This window comes from Podarcis pityusensis (genome assembly GCF_964106645.2).
Source record: "Podarcis pityusensis genome assembly, chromosome: 2".
Lineage (NCBI taxonomy): Eukaryota > Metazoa > Chordata > Lepidosauria > Squamata > Lacertidae > Podarcis > Podarcis pityusensis.
Window position 1 is genome coordinate 56246049 of NC_138029.1, and position 12544 is coordinate 56258592.

General features: G+C 45.1%; 1 protein-coding gene across 6 annotated transcripts in view; it reads left to right on the forward strand.

Annotated features, from left to right (window-relative positions):
* The window catches only part of FGF1 (fibroblast growth factor 1), a 52137-nt gene extending 40890 nt beyond the window's left edge, over positions 1-11247 (forward strand). For 5 of the 6 annotated variants that reach the window (XM_080997309.1, XM_080997308.1, XM_080997307.1 and 2 more), the window contains 2 exons: positions 7369-7472; positions 8982-11247. In XM_080997309.1, coding sequence (XP_080853435.1) covers positions 7369-7472; positions 8982-9176 — 299 coding nt within the window. In that variant the 3' untranslated portion in view covers positions 9177-11247. The remainder of the gene's footprint in view (positions 1-7368; positions 7473-8981) is intronic. The other variant, XM_080997312.1, reaches the window with a different exon arrangement.
* Positions 11248-12544: the final 1297 nt, after the last annotated feature.

Consider the following 12544-nt stretch of genomic DNA (forward strand, 5'->3'; position numbering starts at 1 on the left):
CAGCTGGTTAGGAGGATGTCTGCATTGTGCATCACAGTCTGTAGGGCATCCCCTGGCTCTTTCCATAGACCTCAGTCAGAAGCTAGTGTCCTGCATGTTGCTCTGTAACAACCATTCAGCATCTCTCCCCTCCATTCTCCCAGACAGTATCTAGTCAGAGAAATGTGTGGAGTGAGATCTCCTTGTTCAGCATTTCCCAACCCACTGCAAGTGGAGAAAATTTGACGGGATACTGTTACACTGAACATGCCTTTTACAAGAAATTTTACTAGGCAAGGTGCAGATCTATGGCAGTGATATGTCCCTTATAAAGTCGAGTTCAGCCCTTAGCCTGCTTCAGCCAGCAGCATTACCATAGCAATCTCCTGCATGTACTGTTGGTCTTGATTGTATAGCCTTATCCCTGCTCATTTTAATCAAACCTATTGAATAATTGCCCTCATTGGCCCTGTGTATATTATTACATATAAATTCCAAAGCACAGGGAACATGGTGCTCTAAACCTTGGAAAAAATGATGCCCTGTATCCCAGAACACCGAGGAAATCAGGCTCAAAATCATTAATTAGCATGAGTGATGGAATATGGGAAAGAATAAATAAAAGTGTCTCTGATCATGTACAGACTGCCTTCAACGCGTTCTCCCCCAGCCCCCAAAACTAAATATATACACTCTTAGAATTACGGAGGAGTACTTTAGAGTCGTTCACGACTGGACGTAACTGTCAGGGGTCCTTTACCTTTACCTTTTACTTTACGCATAGAAGCCAGCACCCTTGCCCAGTTTTCAGCTGACTGGCTTTGCAAGAGGTTCAATTACGTGACTCCTTGTGATCCCTTCCAACTCTACAATTCTATGATTTGATGACCTTCAGGATGGGTCAAGCACAGTGATGAAAAGCAGCAGTCGTGGCACTGGTGCCAACAATATTATAAAACACTTAAATCCTACCTGCCCATATTTCCTACTTGACCATATCAATTTACTTTCCATGTTTGGGGACCGTATGCAGTACCCTACAGTAACTGAAGGTCCTATGGATAAGGAATGTGTTTTATCGCTGTTTTGTATAGGATGTGTTCTCAACACAAGATCCATTTTCCTCTCCCCCTACACAGCACTTCATAATGGATTCCTGAGGGAACAGAATCTGCTGAAATGCTTATTCTGTGCTTTAACATGATGGAGAGAGGAAGTGGGAAGGACGAAGAATGCATGGGAGCCAATAGTTTCCTCCTTAGGACAAGAACACTTTATTCCCTTACTGGGATTCAGTGCTTGCTCCTTGTGCCGTGTGTTCTGAAGAATGTCCTAAACTGACTAAACGGGGCTTTAAGAGAGACTTTATCCTTGATCAGTTAAGAGCAGCAGTTTCCCAAACTTTTGCCTTTCATGCATGTCCAAACTACAATGTTAGGAGCAAATGCATTGCTTCCAGTTTCGTCATGGACGGTGTCACATGACTATTTCATAAAGTACTTGTTTCCTACCCATAACACTGCAAAGCAGGGAAAAAATGGGTCTTGCCAGTGCTTTTTTTTCTGGGGGTACTCAAGGGTACACAGTGCCAGCACCATTTTTTTCCTAGAAGAAAAGCACTGGGTGTTGCCCTGTAATGTGAATCAGTTTTCCCATGCTGCCTGATGAATATGGCCTAGTGTTTAGCATCCTTCCTCAGCATCAGGGGTCAACAAACTTACTGCGCCTCGGACCAGTGTCTCCAGCACCGATTGCACGGTGGGCCAGAGGGCAGGGCAGCGTGTGCCCATACGCGTGCGCACACGCTATTTCTGGTGCACTTCCGGGTCGGAGGAGCACCAGAAATAGCTTGTGTGCATGTGCACAGGCCTCCTCTGACCCGGATGTGCACCGGAAATAACACTTGTGCATGCGCACAAGCTATTTCCAGTGCTCCTCCAACCCGGAAGTGGGCAGCCGCGCAGCGCAGCGCAGCGCAGTGGGAGGCAGCACAGGCCAGATAAACGAGTCCCTCGGGCCTTATCCAGCCCGCGGGCCTTAGTTGGGCACCCCTGCTCAACATGATGCCTTTCAGATCTTTTGACCTACAACACCCTTCAGACGTGTGTCTGTCATGGTGAAGATGCTGGACTAGGACCTGCCAGACCAGGATTCAAATCCTTCCAGAGTCACTGGGTGACCTTGGGACAGTCACAGTCTCTCAGCTTAAGCTACTTCACAGGGTTGTTGTGAGGATAAAAACTGGGGAGGGGTGAGAACTGTGTACATCATCTTGTGCTGCTCAGAGGAGAAGTGGGATACAAATGTAATAAATGAATGAATAAAACCGCCAACCACTCACTGTGCTGGTTGGGACTGATGGAAGTTGTAGTCCAAATCATCTGGCAGATGCCAGGTTGGGGAAGAGGTGTGTGTGGGTAGCTCAGAGTGTGATTTGCAGGTACAATCCCTGTATGGGACAGCTGCATATTCCTGCATTGTATGGGGTTGGACTAGATCAGTGGTTCCCAACCTTTTTTTGGCCATGCCCCACCTAAGCATCTCTAAAATCCTGATGCCCCACCCCACTCCGTGACATATAATTCCTATTACTCAAAAAGTGAAATCCTTTTCACGTGGAGGAAGCCTAAAAGGTCTGACTCATTCTCAAATTGCCCCCCTTAAAAATCAAATTGCCCTCCTGTGGGGCGTGTGCCCCACGTTGGGAACCACGGGACTAGATGACCCTCCGGGTCCCTTCCAACTCTACAATTCTACGATCTAAGGCAGCTGTGGAACTCTACCTGTATCTATGTCATTAAGAAATGGCTCTTTTCTTTACAAAATCATACATACAGATGGCTCCACCCATGCGAATCTGCGTTTTGAAGTTCCAACGCTATTACAGTCACAAAATACTTGGGAGGCTTGTTGAACTCCTTTGTCCCAGGAAGCTGGCGGGTGAGATTGGCAGCTTGATACTGGAAGATGAGACAGGACAATAAGCTCAACTGTTGTGATGGTCCAGCAGCTCTGACATGCATCGTGCTCCACTGTGCACTGGAACACACACTTGCAACGCACTGATTTCACAGGAGGAGCCTCTTCCTGCCCTGTGTGTGTACTCTGTGCTGCTGTGCACTTACTGGAATACAGCTGGGCTCCCTGCTGCAGGATGTGCTGACAGGAGGCAGTCAGACGCGCTCTCCAAATTCTAAGAAAAGCACCTTCTTCTTTTTTCTTCTTTTTTAAAGGAAAGCCACAGGAATATGTGGTTTCCCTCCCCTGCCCCAACTTTGCTCTCTGGTTTGTTTCTGAAGTCAGTTTATGGCAGAGGTTTAATTATAAATGCCATTTACACACTCACACTCTCACACACACGCTCAACAGTGGACTGAGCGAAGATGATCTCATCCTGAGTAAACATAGCAAAGGACAGACGGGAAGTCTCTAACCCAGAGTAAACTGGCATGCAACCTTTCAGAAACCCTGTTCAAGCAACGGAGGTAGGAAAGCAAACAAGGAGGGAAATCTGCAGAAGGCACACAAGCCTGCCTGCCGTTTGCAAGGAACAAGCTGGGCAAGATGCAGGAGGAGAGACATGCTCTGAAACACAGAGGCCCACCCCTCCCGACAAGTGTATTTGCTAACACCTCTCTCTTCTGTAATACATAGGCAGCACCAGCTCTAGAGCTATGTTTTTTGGGAGGGGGCGTCAGGCAAGATGCCCTTTCTGAGTGGCCCCACTGCACTGCCATCATCACTGAACGGCCCCTGCCTGGTGTCCACTGATGCTGACCTTTGGTGTCAGCCCTGTGTAGCTAGCTCAGCATGCAGTATGGGGTCTGGGCTTGCACTGTTTGAAAAGAGAGCCCCCTCATCCCACAGGGAATCCTTGAGGTCAACCAGTTCCAACTCCCTGCTCAGAACATGGTCTTCATAAGGGCATAACGTCTTCCAAACGTAGCACTCAGAAGCAGTTACATGGCACAGGGGAAATATGTTTTGTTGTTCAAAGTAAAGCCATCAGTCAGTCCCACTGCCTTCAGGGAGTTCTGTGGACCTCAGAAAAGGTTTGCTTTTCACAGCAGAACATAAAGAATCTGGCAGGAACTCCTCTACCATTAATTGCAGAGATATCAAGAACAGGCTCCAGAGGGGATGCAGTGCTAGTCAAATTTCTTATGTTGAGAGTTCACTTCATCAGATGCACTGAATGCCATCCTGAGTTGGCAAGTATACACACGTAGATAGATAAATATTTTAAGCTGAGATCTTCCCCACTTCACAACAATATTGTTTTTATGCACTGGAACACACACTCACAATGCATTGATTTCACAGATTAGTGTTTGTGTAGAGAACATTGTTCAGAACAAAGAAAAACAGAATCCACTCCAGGCTTATGTGTTTTACAAGAACTCCAAGAGTTGCCGTGGAAGCAGGTGCAAAAGACCTGCACTTAGATTTTAAGAACATGGTGCTGACAATATTCTGTCCCAGTGAGTAGTACAGCCGCCGCATTTTCCACTAGCTGCAGCTTCCTGACCTACCACAAGGGCAGCCACACATGGAGTGCATTGCAGTAGTCCAATTAGCTACCAGCCCATAGTCAGTCTACTGTGGTCCAGAAATGGCTTTACCTATCTTATGTACCCTAGCTGGTAGAAGGCATTCCTAGCCACTGAGATCACTTGGGTCTCTAGCAACAAAGATGGATATAGAGGCACCCCCAGTCAACAAACTTTGTTTTTCAGAGGAAATACAACCCTATGAAAAGCAAGCAATTGATAAATTATCTGGACTTGGGAACCACCCACCCACAGTGCCTCTGTCTTGCCAAGATTCAGAGTCAGTTTATTGGTCCTCATCTAGCACACCGCCAAGACTAAATTGTGCACAGCCTCTCCTGATTCAGATGTTAAAGAGGAGGAGAGTTGGGTATCATCAGCATACTCGTAACACCTTGCTCTAAATCTCCTGATGACTGTTCCCAACTTCATATAGATGTTAAACAGCATTGGGGACCAGATGATACCCTATGATACCCCACAGCACAACTGCCGGTGGGCCAAAAGTCAACCACCCAATGCTGTTCTCTGAAACTGACCCTGAAGATAGTCAGCTGGCAGTGTTTATTTTTCTCTTGCTTTCTATTATATTGGCAAATATTTTTTTGTTTTAAAAATGGAGTGGGGAGAAAAGTGGGGCCTTATTCTATTACAGTGGTGAGAAACTTGTGGTCCTACAGATGTTGTTCAGCTCCAATCAGCTCTGACCATTGGCCATGCTGGCTGGGGCTGATGGGAGCTGGAGTCCCGCAACATCTGGAGGGCCAAAGGTTCCCTGCTCTATTGTGAATTCTGATCATCTGGTATTGAGGAGGATGCTGCTTATGTACACAGAGGTCCCATTTAGCCACCACCACCAGATGCTGGAGGTCCTCTCCTCCATGAATTTGTCTAATCCTTTTGAAAAGGCCATATAACACAGTAGCCATTGCTTAATTTTTGTGGTAGCAAAAGATTTTCCAGGCCTTCCCAGTGTCCAGCTGTGTTGTAACAAGGATGGATTCCTACTCCCTAATAGGTCAGCAAGCTGTAAGAGGAAGAACAGCTATGAGCTAGGAAAAGCATTAGCTCCATGTGAAAAGACACACACACACACACACACACACACCTCTCCCTCCATGCATCACTTGCGCACTATAGTCTTCTCAATGATTTCTCCCCCTGCCTCGGAAAAATGTTGCGTGTAGCCAGTGTTGCTTTCTAAAGGGTGTATGTTTGCTAGCCTGTGCCAGAAATGAGCTTAGCGTAAATGAGCTATTAAACTTGGACATCCTGATGAAAAAATATTTACAGAGGAAACTCCTTAAATGGGTATGTGCCAGCGGAATAACCCTAGTTACAGAGGACAAGTCTTGGGCTGACGACGTAAGTAAACTTGGGTGGTGCCCTCACTTTCCAAAACCTATTGAACTAATCTTTGTAATGACATTTGTACAGGGCCAGAGCCCTGACTCTGTTGAAGTGAACAGAGCCCGTTTACATGGAAGGATGTGTACAAACAGCAGTCTCGTTTCTTTTAGTGATAAGCAGTTCATCCTCTCACTCACACCACAAAACAGCCACAAAAGTAGGAAGAGGTCTTCTTTAATGAGGCATGGGCTGCTTCTAGGGGAAATATAATCTTCTCTTTCACCCCTTCCTCTCATGCACTCTCTCTCTCTCCCTCTGTATGTCTGTGTTTGCACACATGCAAATCCTGAACACACTTGCCTCAGAAAAAGTCATGCTGAATTGAATGAGCAGACATGAACAGGGCTGCTGTACAGGGTGGTGGATTGGAACCAGTGGCACCACTGCCAGATTGTTGCTAAGTGTCCCTTTTAAAGCAAAGTAAAGAAAAAATGAGAGACAGAGAAAGGAAGCAAGAAGATCATGGGAGACAGAGAGAGAAGGTGGCTAATGGATATCTATGGCAAAAAAACCCCCACACCTCATTGTTACTGACCCCAAATTACCCACTGGAGTTTATTATATAAAATAAAGGATTGGTTTAATAATTTTAATATAAATAAAGTCAGTTTTCCCCTGACTCTATTATGTAATTTCCTCTCTCTTTCTCTGTTTGGTGTTTGTTATGAGTTGTCCATGAGCAGCCAACTTTTTCTCAAAGACAAAGTCATTAGAGGATTCAGCATCATCTTTTATCTTGCAAGATCACATTTCTTAAAACAACAACAGCAACATGAATATGAATTAAGAATCGTTGCCCCAACCTCCCATAGGAAGCAGTTCTTGTTTTCATAAATGGCTGTTGGCTGCAATTTTCACATCTACTTGTAGCTGTGCATTCAGAGCTACTGCAGAGCCCAAGTGATCCTGGAAGGTTGTCAAGTTCTCCTTCAGCAGGGAATGGTTCATCTGATTGAGTCATCTGAATGTGACTTAACAAAATAATTCCCTGCCACTGGAAGAACCTCTGGCATGGGTGCATATTCCCCTTCATAACTTTTGTCCTGGCACACTGGGCTAGTCATTCTAACTTACTTTTTTCTGTGAGATGGTTCATATTTAAGGGGAGGCATTAAATGTTGATGACTGGTCCAGAAAGGTGAAAGGAGTCATACCAAAAGACTAAATGATCCCTTCAGATTTGGATTTTATGCAACCATGGAGAAGAAGGAAACAGAGATATTTGTAATGAATGACTTTACAAAAGACTGGAAAGCTGAGCAAGGAACAGCCCACACACCGCAATATTTTGCTGCAGGTCTCAATTGCTACACCCATGCCACATTTTTTCCCTCCAAAGAGCTTAGAGAAGCTAGCACATCCTTTCCTACATCTCTGGGCCACTGCTTTACCTTCCTGCTGCTGTTCTTACTATTATTTTCTATTGCAGTTCAACTGCTGCTAAGTGCGGAAAATTTGGGTGAGGTGTACATAAAGAGCACAGAGTCTGGGCACTACTTGGCCATGGATGCCAATGGCCGTTTATATGGCTCGGTAAGTATGAGGTTTCTGTGGGACTGGGACTGGGGGAGGTTTTGAGGTTTGCAGATATATTGTAGCCCACGAGCAGCAAATAGACATTGTTTGTTGTTTTTGCAGCTGGGTTGCCACATTTTGCCCAGCTTTATTTCTGGAAAAATAAATAAAATAATGAGAAGCGATGTTCCAAAATACTTCCAGATACTGGATTTCGTATTTGGAAGGGGCAATGCTGCTTCTTCCTCCAGCTGCCAAATCACAGAGGGTGATGCCATTAGGGACACTGAGCCAAATTTAACCCTAGGATAAACAAGCGTCAGAGATGTTGTATGTGCTGTTCACTCAGCAGGCTGGAGTGGTGGAAGGATAGAGAAGGGGCTGAAAAGAAACAACCCTGCAGAACAACAGATAGGTGGAGCCAAAAAGTTAGTGCTGCCTTCTTGACTGTTGCTCAGTGGCAGGCAGAAGGTTCAAAGTTCAATCTCAGCATCTCCAGTTAGGGCTAGGCTGACAAAATCCTGGAGCACCACTGCCAGACAGCCTAGATGGACCAACACTGAGCTAGATGGACCAATGGTCTGACTTCCTATAAGGCAGCTTCCTATGTTCCATCGAGGTTTCCCAAACACACGGATCAACACAGAATCACAGAATTGTAGAGTTGGAAGGGACCCTGAGGGTCATCTACTCCAACCCCCTGCGATGCAGGAATCTCAGCTAAAGCATCCATGACAGATGGCCATCCAATCTATGCATAGAAACCTCCAAGGAAGGAGAGTCCGTAACATTCTGAGGGAGTCTGTCCTGCTGTTGGACAGCTCTTACCATCAGAAAGATTAGTTGGAATCTCCCTTCTTGTAACTTGAAGTGACTGGTTTGGATGCTACCCTCTGGGGCAGGAGAAAACAAGCTTATTCCCTCTTCCATATGACAACCCTTTAGTTATCTGAATATGGCTGTCATGCCTCCTCTCGGTCTCCTCTTTTCCAGGAGAAACATTCCTAGCTCCTTCAAGCTCTCCTCATAAGGCTTAGTTTCCAGACCCTTGATCATCTTGGTTGCCCTCCTCTGTACACATTCCAGCTTGTCAACTTCCTTATTAAATTGCAGCGCCCAGAACTGGACACAGTATTCCAGGTGTGATCTGACCAAGACAGAATAGAGCGGTACTATGACTTCCCTTGATTAGGACACTATACTTCTGTTGATGCAGCCTAGAATAGCATTAGCTTCTTTTGCTGCTGCACCACACTGGTGACTCAGAAGGGCACTTCCAGACTATCACTATCTCTGGGTGGGATTCAGTCACACTGCAGCAAATGTAGGCTGCACAATTAACACACCTCTTTCCCCCAAAGACCAGACTTTTCCCAATGAAAAAAGTGATGGGGAAATGCACCGAAAAGTGTGAGATAGCACTTGCTTGATACAGAAGCCAGCACCATCCTTCATTGCTGACGGAGAACTCAGCTGCTTCATTTGCTTCCCATTATGAATGCACCTCTCTCTTTCTCTTTTCTTCAGCAGTTGCCAACGGAAGAGTGTTTGTTCCTGGAGAGAATGGAAGAAAACCATTACAATACCTACACATCAAAGATGCACGCAGATAAAAACTGGTTCGTCGGCTTGAAGAAGAATGGGAAAAGCAAACTGGGACCGCGGACTCATTACGGCCAAAAGGCAATCCTCTTCCTCCCCCTGCCAGTTTCACCCGATTAGATAGTTTCCCCACGTAGCAAAATATGTTCGTTAGAACGAAGCAGCCTGTTGACTTTTCCCTTTCCTTTCCTTCGATTCTCCCTCCTGCTGGGGAACATGAAAAAGATGTGGGAGATGGAAAAAATGCAAAGCAATTCCATAAAACATGCATGTATACAAGCAGAGTGCACAGGCATCTCAGACGCACTGCCTCCAAAATGAACCAGGTCACTTAATAGTCATACAACAGAACGTACCTTGGTGTTCAGCTTCTACGGTCATATATGTAGCAAAGCTCCCCTTTTTCTGAAACCCGCATTTAAACAATATGATCTAACTTCCAGACAGCTTTTTCATAATCCTTGTGTATCACATGGAATCATAACCAACAATGCTGAAGCTATCCTATTATTTAAAACAAATTTAACTGTGTGCTTATAGTACCAGGACCCTTGCTTCTTAAAAAGTAACATTGCTCTGGTTCTTGGTAATATTTCTGTAATATATATTTATTTATTAATAAGACTGTATACAATCTATATTATTAGGCCATTTTAACTGTAGACAATCAATATTGTGTACATTACATAAGACCAGTGCTTTTTTTCCTGGTGGGGACGCAGGGGTACGCATACCCCTAAACATTTTGTGAATCTAAGTTTGGCCTCGTTGAGGAGCAGTATTTCAATATGAGCAGGAAAATGAAAGTACCCCTAAACATTTTTTTTAAGAAAAAAAGCACTGCATAAGACAAGATCTTGAATACTTTGGCAAGGAAAATGAGCAAACACAGAACAAATATAAAAACACAGTGGAACATTTATATACAAATGTAACTCCAGTTGGAAGCAATGAAAGTTTAACCATGAGCCAAAATCCTGCTGATTTCAATGTGGCATTAAAGATGTGGTCTGCACTGTGCTGATGGTGACACTTAGCCCCACCCCTCAAGACCAGCACAGTCTGTTGAGCCCCAGAAAACCCCAGGCAAACCAGAGATCTGGAGCTGGCAAGGCCCACAGGCCATGTGATAAAGGCCAGCACTGCTTATGGGTAGGTGCAGCCATCATAAGAGCCCCCAGTTAGGACGAGTGTTGCAGCTGGGCTTGGTGCTCCAGGCTGATGGGGCTTTATTCCACCAGTCACCGTTACATGATCAGCTATGTCAGAACCAATGAACAACGTGCTCTTTGGTTGCCTGATGTTTTTGGGGAGTGGTGGGGGCAAGGAGCTCTGGTAGAAAGCAGATTTCCCTAGGGAACAGACTTAGAGAAGTGTGATAGGAATTCATTGTTCATCTGCAGTCATATTTTGCCACATATTTCATTTACTTGCCGCAGGCATAAAAACAACCAGCTTAACTGTATGCAATGACTGTGTGGTTAAATAACCGAATTTCCAACAACCTTCTAAGAGAACTTGCACTTTTCTCTGTCCTTGCAAGATACATGGAACCTTGTTGTGATTTGCAGGTCATATCCCAGGTTTCGCGACCTCTTTAAATTCCATTGATTTCCACGATTTTGAAGGAGGGTGGGCCTGTTTGCATGCCATTACTCTAGAATCTAGATCATTATAGGGGCTGCAGAGATGCTGCATTCAATGTTGACTAAACACACAAAAGTGGGAGCAAAATAATGCACTTTGGCCCTGACCTAAACCCCCCCCCCCATTCCCAGCTACATGCATTCAGCATCATTTCTCAAAAGAGCCTATTTATCTGCCTACAATACAGGCATAAGCTCTATGCTGAAGGAGAGGACAAGACTAATAAACATAACATCTGAATGTAACATCTGCACATTCTAGAGTGGTTTGGGGATACAATTGCAAATTGACCAGTTGCAAAATGGCAGATGAATCACTTTCTTCCCTAGGTATTAGTACTGTAATCTGTATTATTTTACTGAATTTCAAAAGCTGCTTGATCAGCCATATATTTGGCATGCCACAGTTTTTAGTTCCAAGGGAGGTAAACTATGCTATCTTGCTGTTCTTATTTCCGGATTTCCCAGTGTGTTTTCCACAGCAGCAAAGCAGGCAGATTAACTTCTGATTAAACATTCTGCCTTTCCTGAGTTTTATTTTATCATTACTAATCACATTAATTGTCGCTTACTACAAACATATCTCAAAGTGGCATACAGTTATAAAAGCATACAATAGAAAATTTAAAGTGTATCAAAAAACAAAAATCAATTGGCTAAAAGTGCTCAAATCAAAGCTTTTGTGATACACTAATTTGCTGGCAATCTGTTTTCTGTTGTACCTCAACATATCTGGCACTACCAAAGGACACCCTCAGTGCTTCCCCACTGTCAGTTTCTACATCTCACACCAGTAAGGGTTATTCATGTCATTACTTGAGTGTTTCCAAAAAGTCACACTTGGTTCCAGAACAAACCCAAACATAGGGCACTCTGTGTTACCCATTGGACCATCTGCTCCTAAACCATCACTGCAGGTTTCTGAAATCCTTTAGGCCCATTTGCTAATAACATTCCTCAATAGATGAAATAGTGGCCTTTTTGCAGGGATGCGTTCTTGTGTCTTATTATTTTCTTGCTTTGGTTTGGGACAGGCCTGGGATCCTATAACAACCATAGGTGCAAGGGGTGGAGAGAGATAGGCAGATTTGGCTTAGGCAAATGCATAGAGGGCAGGTCTATCCCTCAGCAGCTTGCTGTTGTTTAGTTGTTTAGTTGTGTCCGACTCTTCGTGACCCCATGGACCAGAGCACGCCAGGCACTCCTGTCTTCCACTGCCTCCCGCAGTTTGGTCAAACTCATGCTGGTAGCTTCGAGAACACTGTCCAACCATCTTGTCCTCTGTCGTCCCCTTCTCCTTGTGCCCTCAGCAGTACCACTACATTCAGTGCAAAGGTGTTGGAGAAAAAACAGAGAACCGTCTTCCATTGCAATACTCACATTTTTAATGTGAGGAAAGTGACAGCCACCTGTGCCAATAAGCCCACCCAAAACAACTTGGAATAATTGCCCCAGTCCTGGGTCCCTCGCATTCCAAGCACTAGCTCCAGCTGTTGCAAGGCTGTGAGCTAAGCTGCATGCGACAAGGAAAAGCTTCTCAGCATCACTAGCCTGGTATTTGTGAACAGGAAGGATTTCAGATCAGACTACGGTGATCATAGTCTGGGCCATGGCTCAGTGGTGATCTGCTCTGCATGCAGAAAGTCCCAGGCTCAATCCCCAGGTAGGGCTGGGAGAGATTCCCTGCCCCAAACCCTGGAGAACTTCTGCCAGTCCGGTTCTCAACCTGTGGGTCCCCAGATGTTGTTGGACTACAACTCCCATCATCCCTGAGTTCTGGCCTTGCTAGCTAGGGGTGATGGGAGTTGTAGTTCAACAACATCTGGGGACCCACAGGTTGAG